The sequence below is a fragment of the Nicotiana attenuata genome, chromosome 6 (genome assembly GCF_001879085.1).
Source record: "Nicotiana attenuata strain UT chromosome 6, NIATTr2, whole genome shotgun sequence".
In the NCBI taxonomy this organism is placed as follows: Eukaryota; Viridiplantae; Streptophyta; class Magnoliopsida; order Solanales; family Solanaceae; genus Nicotiana; species Nicotiana attenuata.
Window position 1 is genome coordinate 68,787,369 of NC_031994.1, and position 18,259 is coordinate 68,805,627.

The following is an 18,259-nucleotide window of genomic DNA, read 5'->3' on the forward strand; positions in this document are numbered from 1 at the left end:
CATATTTATGTTTCGTAGTGAAATACTTACTTTATCATTATACAGGCCTCTGAGACGTGTTGCTATGCGACCGCCTCCGCCCGGTGAAGAAGAAATCCCAAAGCCTACCCAGGAAACGAAGAGAAAAAGGGGGTCGCCTGCAAATTCCCCGAAGCCAAAGAAAAGCAGGGCTCGAAAGCCTAAGGCCGATTCCGTGGCCTTATCTCCAGAAATGGCCCAACGCCTTTGAGACGAGGATGAAGATGGAGAAGATGATGACTGCCTGTTGGTAGCTTAGAAAAAAGGAAGAACTGATGCTTCGAAGGCCGCTGAACCGATGGTGGCAGATGCGGTTCAATCTCGGACCGAAGAAATATCGGAGTGGAGCTCGAGTAAAATCCCCGAGCCATCAGGCAGAAAAAGTGCGTCTCGTCCCGGGGGACACTTGGTGGGAGAGCTCGAAGAGCCTAATTTCGAGGCCCTTCAAAGATAGGATAATATCCCAAGTGAATTGCTTGGGATAATGTAGATGATTCGCCGGCGGGTCCGGCGTTCTCCGAAGGGCAGTTTCGAGATGTCCGGGCCATGAGGACTCCTGATGTAGGAACGACCCATGAAAGGAGTGACATTTTTCGGGAGTATCTTGCGAGGATCGAGGATGGTCCCAATCTTGACGCCTCATTTATTTTTGATGAGGCCCAAAGGCTTCTCAAACAAGTAAGTTTTTGTCTTCATAATTACGCTCGAGTTTAATTCTCATCTTTCTAAGTCTAACTCCTTTTCTTTGTGTGACGGCCGTGGTGCTTCATCGGCAAGAATTTTCCAAATCTCGAGCCGAGCTTGCCTGGTGTGAAGCCGAACTCAAGAAGCTGATAGAAGAGAGGGACGGCCTTAAGGACCTCTACGTGCAGAAAGAGGAGGAGGTCAGGGATCTCCGAGTCGAGTTGGCGAAGGCTCGTCAAGAGCAGATCGAGCTTATTAAATAGGTAATGTGGCCATTGAGGGTCTGTTATGCATTTATTTATATTAGCGACCAACACTTCAACTTTGCAGGCCCAGCAGAAGGGCGAGCTGGCGGAGCAGCTCCAAGAAGAGCTCAAGATGAAAGAGGCCGAGACCCTAGGGTGGAAACAACACATGGACCATCTCGCTTCAGAGAAAGATACACTCCAGGAACAACTAACTTCAATCGAATACCAGCTTCAAAATGCAAAAGAGGAAATCTTGGCCCGGAGCCGCAAAATCCAGGAGCTCGAGGCTAAATCAGCTGCTGAGCTTGCGAAGGCCAGATCTGAGGCAGAGGGATTCTTGTCCTCGTACCGAGCTGATGCCGAAGCTGCTAGTACTCGGGCATAGGAGATCTCCATTCTGGCTGAAGATAAGTTATCATGTGCTCTTGATCATGACAGACGGCAGTCCCGGAGAGAAACTCTCGAGGAGGTGCACGCTCGTGGCTTCGACCTCTCGGCTGATATTGAAAAAGCAAAAATTTTGGAGGAAGAGGCTGCCGCTTTGCTCTCCGATGGCGAAGATTCCGTTAGTGGATCCGAGAGCGGAGGAGATGAGGACAAAGTCCCCGAGGAGGAAGTTCCCGAAGACACGACTCCCCAGGATGCAGTTCCCGAGGATATGGCCCCGAAGTAGATTAGGTTCTTTTTTGTTTTATTTTTTTGTAAGGCCTTTCGTGGGCATTGTAAATACCCTTTTATAAGTAAAAAGAATTTCATTTGCTCCATCTTTGATTTGTATTGAATTCTCCCTTCACTTTACTTTGTGGAAAATTTTAATAACTTCAATGATCAAGCGAACGTCGGCTCGGATTTTGAATAGTACAAGCCCTTAGGTTTTTTAATAATCAATGGGCGATCTTCGAACTTGCAACAGAATACCTCGTAAGGTTTTTGTTAATCCTCGAGCTATGCCCTGGTTAATTTGTTGCAAGCTCGGAACTCTTGAGTCCGAGTTTTGTGAGAGCGAGGTCTCGAACTCTATATGTTTTGGCCCTTAGGCCTTTTTATATCGGTCCTTATGCTCTTTTAGTCTCTTTTAGGTCGGCCCTTAGGCTCTTTAAGTTGGGACAATTTGGCCTCTAAAGCGGATATAATTTTTCCCTCTCTTCAGCTAAAAGACTTAGTGAACATTTTTCTATGCCTTAGCATGTGTTTTTTGTACCCGTTGGGTTTTTCGAAGGTTTCGACCAATCGGAACCTTATTTGTAATTTGTTTGTGTAACAATAATACCTCTTGAGGCTTTTTCGGAGGCTGATGATATTGAAGCCTTTAAATTATTCGAGGGCTTATTTTATCGAAGCCCTTTATTATTTGCTTTTGCCGAGGGTAGCCTGTTTAACCGGTTTTTTAATGTGTTTGAAGGCCTTTAATTTATGGCGGAAGTCGGACGTCTCCGAGCCGCATTATTTCGGCCGTAGCCTTTTAATATGACCGTAGACTTTAATATGGCCGTAGCCTTTAATGTGTCCGTAGCCTTCGGGTATGTCTCTTGGACTTGTTTCCCGATAAACTTTCGAACTTGTTTGAGGGTTAATCCCCGACCATGATGGCCTTGGCATTTATCTCGAAGGGGATGCCTCTTTAAGGTCTTATGAATTTGAATTTTCCATGATTCGGATATGTTGCCTGTCGAAGACAGTCCGAATGTTCGAGGTGTATTTGCATTCTGGCGCTTGAGCCGTTTCTCATAGAGTTATAAGTATGAAGCTCTTATAATATTAGACTTCTTTGAGACACAAAGTGTTTTGATATTGGAAGAGTGATTCTTTGAATAATTGATACATGCATACATGTTTTACCGTCGGAGCTCGACTATTCTATATGGACACGGTTCATCTGACCGGTTGGCCCATTACAAAGTTCTCCTATCGAGGCCCTCTTTGGCATAAAGTATTTTCCTCAGTAATATAACATCCGAGGGTGATGCCCCCCAGTATTCGAGGTTGATTGAAAAGAAGCGTTGGATACTGTTGAGTTCCCCTTAGGTAGCACATAGTTGTTGCCTTGTTAAAAACTTCGCCAGTAAAACCCATTTGGGACAAAATTCGATCTAAGGGAAAAAGAGTGCAACGCGTACTTTAAAACCTAAGGTCTTCTTCTAAAAAGGTGCCTTCAATATCTTCGATCGAACACCTGTAATGGGTTAGTTTCGAATTCAAATGGACGAAAGGAGAAAGTCAAGCCTTAGCAATAATATCGGTAATGATACATTCCAATTGTTCGGAAGTTACTCACCTTCCATCGTGCTAAGCTTGTAAGGTCCTTTACCGACAACTTCGATGACTCGGTACGGTCCTTCCCAATTCGGGCCTAGTTTCCCTTCGTTCGGGTCTCGAGTATTGAGGGTAACTTTCCGTAGAACTAAGTCCCTAGTTCCAAAGTGTCGAAGATTGGTCCTTCTATTGTAGTATCTCTCGATTCTTTGCTTCTGCGCGGCCATCCGAACAAGTGCTGCCTCTCGTTTTTCATATAATAGCTCGAGGCTAGTATTCATAGCCTCGTGATTTGATTCCTCCGATGCATGTCGAAACCTAGCATTGGGTTCTCCGACCTTGATAGGGATTAATGCCTCGAAACCATATACTAAAGAGAACGGGGTGGCCCCTGTGCTTGACTTTGATGTCTTGGATATGCCCAAAGGACCTCGGGTAGCACTTCTCTCCATTTTCCTTTTGCATCATCCAGCCTTTTCTTTAGGTTTTGAATGATAGTTTTGTTTGTTGACTCGGCCTTCCATTTTCGGTTGGGTGGTACGGTGTTGATAAAATCCTCTTTATTTTATGTGCTTCGAAGAACTCTGTTACCTTGTTGCCGATGAATTGCTTTCCATTGTCACATACAATCTCGGCAGGCATCCCGAACCGACTCATGATGTGGTCCCAGATGAAGTCAATAACCTCCTTTTCTCTAACCTTATCGAAGGCCTGTGCTTCCACCCATTTAGAAAAATAATTAGTCATAAATAAAATGAATTTAGCTTTACCTGGGGCCGTTGGTAGAGGGCCGACTATGTCCATTCCCCATTTTATAAAAGGCCACGGGGATAGGCTTGAGTGAAGTTGCTCTCCGGGCTGATGGATTATTGGTGCAAACTGTTGGCACTTGTCATATTTTTTGAAAAACTCCTTGGTATCTTTTTCCATGATGTCTCAGTAATTTCCTGCTCCAATAATTTTGCGAATCAAAGACTCCGCGCCGGAGTGACTTCCACAAGTACCTTCGTGGATTTCTCGTAGAACATAATCGGTGTCCCCCGGCCCTAAACATACCGCTAATGGTCCATCGAACGTCCTCCTGTACAATGTTCCATCTTCATCTAATGTGAACCTAGCAGCCTTGGTTCGTAGGGCTCTCGATTCTTTGTGGTACAATGGGAGTATTGCATTTTTCAAATAATCGATATACTTATTCCTCCAATCCCAAGTCAAACTTGTAGAATTTATCTCAGCGTGACCTTCTTCAACCACAGGCCTCAATAATTGGACGACAGTCCCCGGGACGATATCATCTTCTTCAACCGATGACCCCAAATTAGCAAGCGCATCGGCCTCACTATTTTGTTCTCAAGGTACATGGACTAGAGTCCACTCCTTGTAGCGGTGCAAAGTTACCTATAGCTTGTCCAAGTACTGTTGCATCCTATCCTCTCAAACTTCAAAACTTTTGTTTACTTGGTTTACCACCAACAGTGAATTGCACTTAGCTTCAATGCCTTCTGCCCCCAAGCTTTTTGCTAGCTCAAGACCTGCAATCATGGCCTCATACTCGACCTCATTATTAGTCAACCTAGAAGTTTTGATATATTGTCTAATGGTACTACCTGTAGGTGGCTTCAAAACAATGCCAAGCCTGGACCCTTTCACATTCGAGGCACCGTCTGTGAAAAGGGTCTAAACCCCCGATGTTGTACCCGATCTTAGCAGGAGTTCTATCTCCACTTCGGGTACGTGGGTCGGTGTAAAATCAACCACGAAGTCAGCTAGGATTTGAGACTTGATGGCCGTTCGGGGTTGATACTCGATATCATACCCGCTATGTTCGACGGCCCATTTGGCCAACAGGCCTGATAGTTTGGGCTTATGCAAAACATTTCGAAGGGGGTAAGTGGGTAACCGACATATGGGATGACACTAAAAATATGGCTTTAGCTTTCTTGATGCGCTTATTAATGCAAGTGCTATTTTTTCTAGGTTAGGGTACCTAGTTTCAATATCTCATAGAGTTCGGCTTACATAATAAATAGGGAATTCCGTACCTTGCTCTTCTCGAACTAGCACCCCACTCATCACTATCTCGGACACTGCCAAATATAAGTAAAGCTTTTCATCTACCTTCAGATTGTGAAGCAAAGGCGGGCTCGATAAGTATCATTTCAATTCTTGTAAGGCTTGCTGGCATTCCGGGGTCTATGCGAAATCCTTTTTCTTTTTGAGCAAGGAAAAGAACCTATGACTTCGATCTGATGACCTCAAAATGAATCGACCCAAGGCGGCTATTCGTCCTGTTAGCCTTTGCACGACCTTTACACTATCCACGATCGTGATATCCTGGATCACCTTGATCTTGTCGGGGTTGATTTCAATACACTGATTCGATACAATGAAGCCGAGAAACTTACCGGAGCTAACTCCGAAGGCACATTTCTCCAGGTTAAGCTTCATGTTGTACTTTCTCAAGATTTTGAATGTTTCCTGCAAATGAGTTAAATGGTCCTATACGCGCAGGGACTTAATCAACATATCGTCAGTGTAAACTTCCATTAATTTACCTATCTGTTCCTCGAACATCTTGTTAACTAGGCATTGGTATGTAGCTCTAGCATTTATTAGCCAGAAGGGCATTACATTGTACCAATACATCCCAAACTTAGTGATAAACGAGGTCTTAGCATCTCGTGGCCGGTCGTGGCATTCATACGATCGATGTTGGGCAATGGAAAAGAGTATTGTGGGCATGCTTTGTTTAAATCCTTGTAATCTACGCACATTCTAAGTTTGTTTCCTTTTTTTTAAGAACTAAAACTACGTTGGCTAACCATTCAGGGTATTTCACCTCCCGAATAGACCCTATTTTAAGAAGTTTGGTTACCTTGTCCTTTATGAATGCATGCTTCACCTCGGACTGGGGCCTCCTTTTTTGCTTTACCGGCTTGAACCTGGAGTCAAGGCTTAGCCGGTGTGTTGTTATTTCCGGTGGAATCCCTGTCATATCCAAATGGGACCAAGCAAAGCAATCCATATTATCAATAAGAAATTGAATGAGTTTCTTCCTGAGTTGGGGGGTTAATCCTGTTCCCAGGTATACCTTTCTCTCGGGCATGTATTAGATCAGTATGACCTACTCCAGTTCCTCGACCGTTGACTTGGTTGCATCGGACTCTTCTGGAACGACGGAAGTTCGAGGAGTAAGGAAATCCTCTTCTTCTTCTTCTTCTTCTTTTTCTTCTTCTATTACCTGTTGCTCCGATTCTGTCGAGGCTGGTGGCGGTGATTACTATTTAGCCGTCTGCTTATCTTTGGTGCTTGACTTTTCCGAAGTCGAAGGTGCTGGTGCCAGTATCACCTCTTCGACTGCAAACATCTCTTTGGCAGCATGTTGTTCTCCGTAAATTGTTTTCACACCATCCTCCTTGGGAATTTTATTATCTGATGGAGGGTTGAAGGCACGGCCCTCATGTTGTGGATCCATGGCCTTCCAAGGAGTGCATTATACCTCATGTCGCCTTTGATGACATGGGATTTGGTATCTTGGATGGTCCCGATTACGGTCATTGGTAGGATTATCTCCCCCTTCGTTGTTTTGCTTGCCATGTTGAAGCCATTTAGGACCCGGGATGCAGGTACAATCTGATCCAGTAGGCCGAGCTGTTCTACGACCCTCGAGCTGATTATGTTTTCTGAGCTACCTGGATCCACTAGAACACGTTTAACTTGAAATTTGTTTAACAAACTAGAAATTACCAGTGCGTCATTGTGCGGCTGAGATATACCTTCCGCTTCCTCGTAATAGAATCATAGGACGTCCTCGGGCACATAGCTCCGAGTTCGTTTCTCTTTGGTGATCGACACCTTGGTGCGTTTGAATATCGGTCCTTGTGGGAACTCGACACTGCCAACGATCATATGGGTTACATGTTGTGGTTCTTTTTGCTCATTTTTTCTGCTTACATCTCTCTCCCTGAAGTGGTTTTTAGCTCGATCACTGAGAAACTCTCGAAGGTGACCCTCATTGAACAACCAAGCTACCTCTTCCCTTAGCTGCCTGCAGTTTTCGGTTCTATGGCCATGTGTGCCATGATACATACACATCAAGTTTGGATTCCTTTGAGAAGGATCGGTTTGTATATGCCTGGGCCACCTGGTGTCTTTTATTCTTCCAATAACTGACATGATCCCCGATGCATCTACACTGAAATTATACTCCGACAATCGAGGTGCCTCCGTGGGGTCGGTATGTTTATCGAACCTATTCTTACTCATGAGTCCCCGAGAGCTTTGACCTTGATCATTTCTCCGGACATTTCCAGGAGCGTTACGAACCGAGCTGTTGTTTCTCCGATCAACATACGACTAATATCGTTCCTTGTTCGATCATGATTTCCTATCCGTATCCCTTAGGGGCTTGGCTGCCAATCTATTGGATGAACTGAACCCGAGGGGGCTCCTAACTAGTCGTCCTCGACCCTGATCTTCGATTGATAACGATTATGTACGTCTGACCACGTTACAGTTGGATACTCGATCAGATTCAGCTTTAAATGTCGAGACATGATCGAACTCCACTCATTTCAAACCCTGCATAAAAGCCTGTACTGCCCAGTCATCCGAGACCAGTGGTAATTCCATTCTCTCGATTTGAAACCGGGACACGAATTCCCTTAACATCTCATCGTTCCTCTATTTTATCTTAAAAACGTCTGATTTCCTCGTTGTCGCCTTTATGGCCCCGACATGTGCTTTCACAAAGGCGTCTGCTAACATAGCAAACAAATCGATGGAGTTCGAGGGCATGTTGTGGTACCAAATCATGGCCCCTTTTGACAAGATTTCCCTAAATTGTTTCAACAATACTGACTCGATCTCATCATCATTCAGGTCGTTTCCTTTAATCCGCAAGTATATGAGGTAATATGCTCATTAGGGTCGGTTCTCCCGTTATATTAGGGTATATCGGGCATGCGAAACTTTTTAGAAATGGGCATCAGAGCCGCGCTCTGAGGGAATACTTTTTGGCATCTAAACCTTTCAAGACTGGGGGTGCCCCCGGTATTTGATCAACACAGGAGCTATAAGTATCCACCTTTTTGTCATTGTCCTCAATCTTCTTTTCCTCAAACTCGATACTCTTGGTGAGTTCTTCGAGCATCCTCATAATTGTGGGGTTAGTCCCCGAGCCATTTTCGTTTGACCTCTCCGGCGCCGGTTCAGCACGTCGAGTGTTTTCTGGTTCGGCTATACTCGGAGTATTATTCTAACTTTGAAGTTGAGCGATGGCAATCTGTTGAGCTTGCAGCATCTCGAATATCACTTGGAGGCTGACTCCCCATCTCCTATACCCTGTGTTCCTTGGCCCCCAGATCGGGCTTCCCCTTCGTATACTTCCTCCGGAGTCTGCGCCTAAATCTGCATTCAAAGCAATGTGTGAACTGACATCAACTAGTTCCACATTTGGCACATCCCCGGGGTTTATCGGTGGTACACCGACCCTACATTGTTGTTTTTTCCATGAAATCCTAGACCTTCGTTGTCGTGAACGTGTGCGTTTTGCGAGTTTGACATGTTTAATCCTAAGAACAAAAATTCTTGACAAGAATAAGTGTAAAAGTAATGTGTGTTATCAGAATCAGTACTGAAATAATCACTATTATATTTAGCCCCTCGGTGGGTGCCAAACTGTTTACCTCGAAAATACGAGTAACAATTAAATTTGATTTGTTGTTTTAAAGATATGTGATTTAGTTAAATACTAATTAATAATCAAGAAGTATAACGTATAAATGAATGAAATGAGTAAATCAAACTAGTGTTGCTAGGCAGTATCGACCTCGAGCCAAAGTGACCTCGAGACAGATTAAGAACAATAAAGTAAGAATAATAAAGCTAAAGGACAATTCTGATGAACAATGAGCGAGAAGAGTAAGAGAGTATATTCTTTGCCAATGAATGAACGTGTTAACAAATGATTGGGGTCGCCTTTATATAATAGGGGAACCTAAATAAGGTACATTTGTATTTACAGTAAAGAATCTTATCGGGACAGCTGGCTTACCGCCCAGTACAGATTCGTACAAATCTATTCCGGGATTTACGCCATGATCTTGGGGACGTGGCAGGACTCTAGCTCATTCTGTTACAAATCCAAAACGACATTATCTCGGGGTTGAACATACTCGGCTTCGATATTCATTGCGAACTTTGATCCTCGGGCTTTGTACTCTGTCGTCGAACTCGAGCTTGGTCTATCGAATTCGACCTCGATCCATTCTGAACTCGGACCTAAAGCGACACTTCGAGCCCGAGAAATCGGGCATATATGATTTTAACCGTATACACGGGTAACAATTTAATAATGTGGGACATAACGTTTGAAGCCAAAATATATAAAATGCAAAAGATAACCATTGTAGCTAATATAGAACTATCGACCCATGATCCCGACCCGCCTTACACAGAAAAAGATTATGGTAGAGTGATAAATACTCATTCATACTGAACCAAAAGTCTCTGGTTCGAGAATTGAGTATGACGCATATGATGGGGAGCGCTTTATCCTCCCCTACCCCCCCCCTCCCCCCTCAAATTGAATTATTCAATCCCAAAGGAGTACCAGATATGGATGGGAAACCAAGAAAATTATAAACTTCTTTTCTTTTTGTTGGTAAAGGGACTAAAAGGAGTTCCTCTGCCAACTGCATATTAAAATATTATTACAAAACCGTCTCCTTCTAAAAATTAAAAAATTTATGTCTCTAGAAATGAGCTCTCCTCTCAGTAGTAGCTGACCATGGCAAGGAAGGCAAAATCTGGAGGAGGAGGAGGAGGGAGTATTGCACAGCATAATATCATCGGAAGAGAACCAAAGTGAGTACCACAATCATCTGAAGTGAAGAAATTCAGAAATGTCAATGCAATACTGGGCATTGCCCATTTAGGTTTGACTCAAGCGATGGCCTCGACATAAATTTTGGTTGAGCAAACCCCCACAACAAAATCATGGGCAGATCTAATGGAAGAGGAAGGGAGTAAGGTTGAACAAATAGGTAAGCACAACCATGCAAATTCCCCGAAAGTAGGGGATAATTGGAGTCGAATTGTAGGTATTGGGAAGTGTAGTGAAGGCTATGACTTAACCACGATTGATGGGAAGAAATTACGAGGAAATGTAAAAATTATAATGGAGGATATCAAAGAGGACAAGTGTGTTAGAGATATGTTGTAATTTGCTACATTTTAGGTTCTAACGCACCCCAAACAGTAATTGGGGGGGGGGGGGTTATTTTAAGAGAGTATGGGTACGCTGGGGATCGACGAAATTGCTCAGGTGAATAGGGGAGTATACATAGTATGATTCCACTCGATGGAGAACAATGAGAAAGTGGTGGAAGAAGGAATCAAAATGTTTGATAAGAAGCCAATAGTTGTCAAACCATGGAGACCAGATATTGAACTTGACAAGCAAGTGGTTGACAAAATTCATGTGTGGATTAGGCTAATAAACCTAGATATCAAATACTGGGGTCAAAATGCTTTAACAAAAATAGAAGGAATAATTGGAAATCCATTGAAAGCGGATAGAGCAACAATTCAAAAGGAGAGACTGCAATTTGCAAGAATACTCGTAGAAGTAACACCAAACCAAATCTACCCGGATAAGGTAATGTTTGAGAATGAATGTGGAGTGATTATAGAACACGAGGTCAAATATGAATGGAAGTTAGTCTATTGTAAATCGTGTGACAACTTTGGACATGGCATCAAAGATTGCAGGATGAAATTAAGGCAAAGACATGAGAATACGACCTCAGATGCTAGCAGGGAACCAGATAACAGGATGAATAAAATGAACACCAATGTGGTGGAGGGATCAGGAGAGAAGCAACAAAGTAATGAGGTAGAAATTACTAATGCAACAAAAATGGGAGCAATAAGGAAAATCAGCCGGGGATACAAAATAAGCAGCGTGAGGAAGTTAATAACATAAAAGAGCTGGAAGCATGGAAAGAAGTACAAGGGAAAAAATCATGGAAGGGGATAGGAAGTAATCCAAATACATATGCTATAATGACACATATGACCAAGCTGAACACATATAGGAAAGAAGGAGAGGAGACAGACAAAGAAAAAAAGTAAAAAGTGGAAACACATGGTGATGGTAGCAAATCTGGGAAGGATGGGGCACCTAACCCCCACCTCCCCAATGGATAACATAGGCTTCTGGAATACCAGGGGTCTGAACTGGACAACCAAGCAGAAGGAAATGAATCTCTTTATGCAACAACAACATGTTGGGCTGTTTGGACTCTTGGAATCAAAGATTGAGAGACCTAAGGCAAATAAAGCTTCTCTTAATCTTTGTACATGGTGGTCTTATACTAATAACCATTTTAAGCATCAAACATGTAGGATATGGTTATTACGGAAGCCACAAACTTATACAATACAAGTGGGACTGGTAACAGAGTAATTACTACATAGTGAAATCACTCATATCAACATAGAGAAGGTGTTTAATATTGACTATGATGCATGGATTAAATGATTAAACACTGAGGGCTGAACTATGTAGGGACATAAGGAACATTACCGATGAAATAGTGGGATTATCGGCAATAATGGGTGACTTCAACTCTATGCCCAATCAGGAGAATAAAGTGCGACTCTTTTTGGGATCTCCAGGTGGCCAAAACCAGAATAGTCTTCCAACATACCAACGTCCACGCCTTCAAAAAATGAGTTGATGGCATCATCCACATCCGAGGACGTTTCGGTCGGCTTCTCTTTGATGGCCCGAGCTTTATTTAAAATGGCCTCCATACGAAGCATTGACTCTTGAATATGGATAATGGCATCGCCTTCAGAAACGGCCCTACTCGGGATCGAAGGGGCCTCTTGCGAAGCAGCAGCTACATGTTCTTCTCGGGCCCCTGGGCTTAGGAAGATTCATCCTTGCGAACATCCCCCTCAGGGACTACCAACTCTTGTTTAGCATCAATTGGCTCGTGGGTGACAAATTTCATGTCCTCGTTATCCTTGGGAAAATCCTTGAGCTGACGAAGAGCTTCAGGATCCGGGACCCGGGCATCCGAAGTCTTCCTAGTGCTCTTCCTGACCTTGAGCACGATTCCTTTTCTTTTCTTGACTTTGGCAGGAGCATCCAAGGCATCGGGGATCTCTTTTTCTTCTTCTTTTTTTCCTCCTTCTCTGTAGCAACTTCGGCTAGCCAACGATGAATTAGCCAAGCATTTATAGGTCGTGATGGCACCTAACGTCGCCACTAGGCACCAACGGTGAATTAGCCAAGTATTTATTCCTTTTAATAATGTTGAAATAGTTAATTTGCATTTATTACATAAATAGAAGTGGAAAAATATAATAAAGTAAGCTTAAGCTCATAAAAGAACCAGTATAGTGACATAAATACCCAAAAGCCATCAAATGTCTCTAGCATGTGCCAAGACCTGGTGCCATAAGTGTATGAGCATCTAGTATAATATACAAAACACCACGCTGCTGTGTGAATATGGTAGAAGGAAAATAAATACAAAAGAGAGAGACTGCGGTGCTGCAGAACGGACTCATAGAGCAGCTCACCACTATGCCTTAGGATAACGAGAGTACGCGCTGAGATAACTACCAGATGCACCTGCCTCAGATCCTGCATGACTAGTGCAAAAAAGTAGCGTGAGTACATAAACTATATGTAGCCAGTAAGTATCTAGGCTAACCTCGAAGAAGTAGTGACGAGGGGTCGACTTCGACTCTTACTGCGGGCCAATAATAAAATACAGAAATTCTAATAGGCATGGAGTACATGGATAATAGTAATAATAATGATAACACTATAACTAACAATAGATAAATGGTTCCTTAGCTAATAATCAATTAAAAACTCCCATTGATACAATACTAACTTCAAAAAAATCGGGCCACTAAATAAATCATAACCGCTTAAGTCATAAATATGATATCAAATGTATTTGGGCTCTAAACATTATCACGCACGATTTATGCCGAGGTCGTACGCCCCAATCCAGAATAATGTGCACACTGCCGAGGGTTGAGTGACATGAACCATAGATGCATCTATTATATTGTCGAGGCGTTCGACCCGCTCTACAAGATGAGAATATTCTACGAACAACCAATTTATAAGTTATCACGAAGTTTATACACAAGAAAGCACAATTTCCATCAATGGTCAAGCAACCCGCCAAAACTCAAGTTAAGTGAAGTTCGGTCTTTACGAATCATTTATCAAGTTTCAATATAGTTTAGGGACTTAAATTAACAATAAGAGTACAAACAACTCAAGTATTTCATGATTTGGGCCCTAAACTACCCGGACATAGCATGATTAGTAGCTACGCACGGATCCTCATCACCTAGTACGTACGTACCCGCCAAAAATAAAATCAAACAGTTAGGCAAGAGACTTACCTCGTCTCCAAGCTCACTTTTCAGCCCACAAATTAGTTCGGAAGCCTCAACTCGGTGCCGAACAATACAAAACTAGTAAAATATTATATAAATTAATCAATACATGTTCAAAATTCCATAATTTAATTATTGGAGTGATTACCCAACCCAATTTGGAAGATTCCTAAAATTCACCCCCGGGGCCCAGGTGCCGGATGTTACACCCCATGTTTTTGTATGGGAGAGTACATCGTAAGTCAATTGATTTAAGCTCAGAAAAAAGATCATCTTTGAAAGTACATAATTTAAGTTAATCATGTTACCTTGGAAGTTACAAATATTTACGATCATGAATACCATGTACAAAGAGGCTTGAAAAGCTTAGAATCTAAATCATCACAAGTTACATTCATAAATGTTCTGAATATTAGGTCAAATGTAGTGGAGCTTTCCTGCCAATATACTTGGAATTACGGAATATCCACATATCAAATTGAAGATCAACGAGTCTAGTTTCTAATGCATTGAACTGTTAGTCGATGCGATATCGGAGTAAAGATATATTTGTAGTTTTGCTAGACTGCACAGATTGCATAGGTGACAAGTAGGTGTGTCACTGAAGCTTTTTGAGCAATACATTTCGTGTGTTATATGAGGTCTTTTTGGGACATATTATATACTAAGTTGAAGGTCTTGGAATGTAGTTTCAGACGCTCTTAATCGTTCATTCATACGATATCCGTATAAAAAGATATAAGTGTCGGAAGATGGGCCAATACTAGGGTGCCAAGCTAGCACCCCTTTGACTTTTCTAAAGTTGATATATGTAGGTTTTAAATCGTATTTCTCTTCATTTTTCATAGAAAACGACCATAGAACTCCCATAAACTTACCCTTAAGCTCTATACAAGGGTTTCCAAGAAGATTAACATCCTGGGTATGAAATCAAGAAGTGATAACATTAGGACGATCCCTACGACGTAAGCATCGCTATACCACCTCTCTTTTTCTTTGTAGTTTGAGTTTTGGAAGGTACTTCATAGTTAAGAAAAATCCTAATTTCTGTATTTAAGCTTTTAAATATCAAGGAAGGTTGATAAATTTGTTTCCTAATAGTTAGAAATTACAGGACGGTGATCGGAAGCCGCGAGTTCAATTTATTTCACTTTTAGTGTGCTGTTTTGTAGTCTACTCACGTTGGCCTATTGTGCTACAGATTTATGTAGTTTGGAAGGAAAAAGGGCGTGGAGAAACTCCACATATGGTAGGGCAGTGGGCTGGTCGCTCGTCGTTGTATTTGCAAGCTAATTGATAACTTGTTGATTGGGTGTGTTATGGTATGTTTGGTTTTTTATTTTTTTGTATTAAAGGTCCCAAATTGTAGTTAGGTTGTTTTTGAGTTTCTAGCTGTATATTGTTGTTTTCTTGTCTATAGTAGGTTTGAGGGAGCAGTAAAATCAGGGAAAATGCTGCCCGGTTTCTTTTAGAATTGAGTTATATTTTAAGATATGTGATATACTAGCGCATTCTAAGTTGAACATGTATTTCTTTGTTATAGGGTTGGCGCGCTAGTTGTCATAAGCTTGTTGTTGAGTTGCATTGACGACTTGAGGTATATTAAGGCTATCCGTTCTTTCTTTTTGGCATGATCCATATGATGCAAATAAAACTAGCGAACGCGGAAGTTCCACAAATGACTCTATTCTTAGAAGTACTAGGGGTGCCTATGTTCTTTATTCCTCATGTGTCCTATTATTATATCATCTGTTCATGGGTCTCAGAAAATACGTAAGTTGATAAAGTTTATTTCTTGATATTAACCGAAGTCATATTGATCTTATGACATCCCGAGAGATCTTATTGACTTACTTCTTATGCATTGCGTTCATTTATACATGTACATTAACTCATGACTAGATGGCATTATATACGCGTATATTATATGTATATGGGATATGGGGAAAGGTTATGGCGCTATATACGCACCACCACCTGATCAGCTGGTATAAATTGATGATTTCGCCCACTAAGGCTGAGATGATATAATCGGATGCCCTCAGAGACTTGATGATGTTATGTACGCATATACCTATGCATGATATGACATTTATATGAATATGCATGACATTATTAATGTTTCATGATTCACAGAGCTATTCAGACTTACAAGTTGAGTCCTTTACTCCATGTTTCTTTCATGTCTTATATATACTGCTTTTAATGCCTTACATACTCGGTACTTTATTTGTATTAAAGTCCCTTTTGCCTGGGGACACTGTGTTTCATGCCTGCAGGTCCCGATATACATGTTGATAGTCCTCCAAGTAGGCTATCAACTCAGGGGAAGGTGTTGTTGCACTCCACTTGCTCTAGAGGTGTCAGTATGATTTGGACATGTATTGATTGGAATGACAGGTCCCTGTCCCGACCTATATGACGTTTATATGCTCTTAGAGGCTTGTATACAAATGTCATGTATATGGATACTTGTATGGCCTTGTCGGCCAACGTTTTGAGTGTACAAATGATCATGTCGGCCTTATAAGCCCGTATGTCACAAGTATAAGTTTCTATATCATGTTGGGTCGTCCTATGTCTAGTATTCCCTTATGTTTTATTCTGGTTATCTCATGATGGCCCTTTTGACCCATTTACCCATGATGGTATGATAAGAAAAAATACGTTATGTTGGTACTCGGTTGGGTAAGGCACCGGGTGCCCGTTACGGCCTATCGATTTAAGTCGTGACACCAGATTCTGGAAATTTTCAAAGAAAGTTATTACCCAAAGCCTCATAAACTAAAATATGTAATTTTAATCCAATTCCATAACCATTTTCGTGGTTAAATCCCATTTTTATCAATACCTAGGTTTTTTAACTAAACCAATAATTTCCATAATTTTACATGTTAAAATCTACCCACAATCTATGTATTAAACTTACATTGGGTAGGAATTACTTACCTTCAATAGCTAGGTGGAAATCCCTCTCTAAGAAGCTCCAAAATCTCCTAAGAAGTGAAATAAATGAACCCAAAATTGCCTAAGTCCCGTTTTAAAAATGTTTCTGCCTAGTGATCCTTAATTGTGATCGCGGCCAAGCTCACGCGGTCACAAAGGCTAAACTGAAGAGCCCAGGAAAATGACTCTACGTGAACGCGAGAGTACACATACAAACGAGGTGCAATGGGACGCCTACTCTACACGAACGCGGGCCCAACTCGCGAACGCCTCGGACAACTGGGTTGCCCAGGCCCAGGCTTCTATGCAAACACATCCAACTAAACACGCATGCGAAGGCCATTGGTTCCAAGCCTCCACAAACGCGGCCCTGTGTTCGCGAACGCAAAGAGAAAAAGCTCCCAATCCTTAAATCCTTCATCGTGAATGCGAGGGTCCTTCCGCGTTTGCAAAGAAGGAAACTAGAACCAGCACACTGGGAGTTTTGGACTTATCTACAGGCGACCGAAAACACACCCGAGCTCTCCGGGACCCTGTCCAACTGCACCAACAAGTCCATAAACATAATACGGACCTACTCAAACTCTCAAAATGAGTAAAACAACATCGAAACTAGGAAATCGCACCCAAAACAAAATTGAATCAAATTATGAACTTCAAGTTTTCAACTTGCTCCAAACGTGCCGAATCATACTTAGACTACTCAGAATGACACCAAATTTTGCATGCAAGTCTTAAATTATCATACGAAACTAATCCTAGGCTTGAAATCCCAAAGAGACTTCGATAACACCAAAACCTACTTTAACCAAATATAAAGAACTTGAAGAACCTTCAATGCACAAACTTTCAATAATAAGCGTCGAAACGCTCATGGGTCATCTGAAACCCAATCCGAACATACGCCCAAGTCCAAAATCATCATACAAACCTATTAGGACCGTCAAATTCGATTCCGAGGTTGTTTACTCACAATGTTGACTCAAGTCAAACTTAACCCTTTTAAGCCAATATTAAGGAACTAAGTGTTCCGATCTCAACCCGAACCCTTACTAACCCAAATTAACCGTCCCCGCAAGTAATAAAAAAGTAAAAGCACATATGGGAAGTCATATTTAAGGTTACGGGGATTTAGAAAGCAAAACGACCAGTCGGGTTGTTACATTCTCCACCTCTTAAACAAACGTTCATCCTCGAACGAGTCTAGAATCGTACGTCTAGTGCCGAATAGGTGTGGATATTTGCTCTGCATGTCCTCCTCGGTCTCCCAAGTGGCCTCCTTGGCTGGTTGAACACTCCACTGAACCATTACCGCAAAAATATTCTTGGACCCCAACTGGTGAACCTACCTGTCAACAATAGCAACTGGCTCCTCCTCATAACCCAGGCTCTCATCTAGCTGAACCGTAATTTAGTCTAACACATGTGACCTATCGGCATGATACTTCCAGAGCAAAGAAACGTGGAAAATGAACTCCCAATAGACTGGGAGGCAAAGCAATCTCACACGCAACCTTACCAACTCGCCTCAACACCTCAAATGAACCTATATACCTTGGGCTCAATTTTCCCTTCTTCCCGAACCTCAAGATCCCTTTCACTGGCGAGACTTTAAAGAGAACCTTCTCGCCAACCATAATTGATAGATCACACGCCTTTTGATCCGCATATAC

At 42.2% G+C, this 18,259-nt stretch overlaps 1 protein-coding gene across 1 annotated transcript; it reads left to right on the forward strand.

The window, feature by feature from the left end:
* Window positions 10,567-11,190, forward strand: LOC109227944. Its single transcript, XM_019393133.1, has one exon. It carries the CDS (start codon window positions 10,567-10,569, stop codon window positions 11,188-11,190), a length of 624 nt encoding a protein of 207 aa, XP_019248678.1.

Excerpts from the sequence above, each read along its gene's own strand:
- LOC109227944 (XM_019393133.1), top strand. The coding sequence starts at position 10,567 with ATGGAGAACAATGAGAAAGTGGTGGAAGAAGGAATCAAAATGTTTGAT.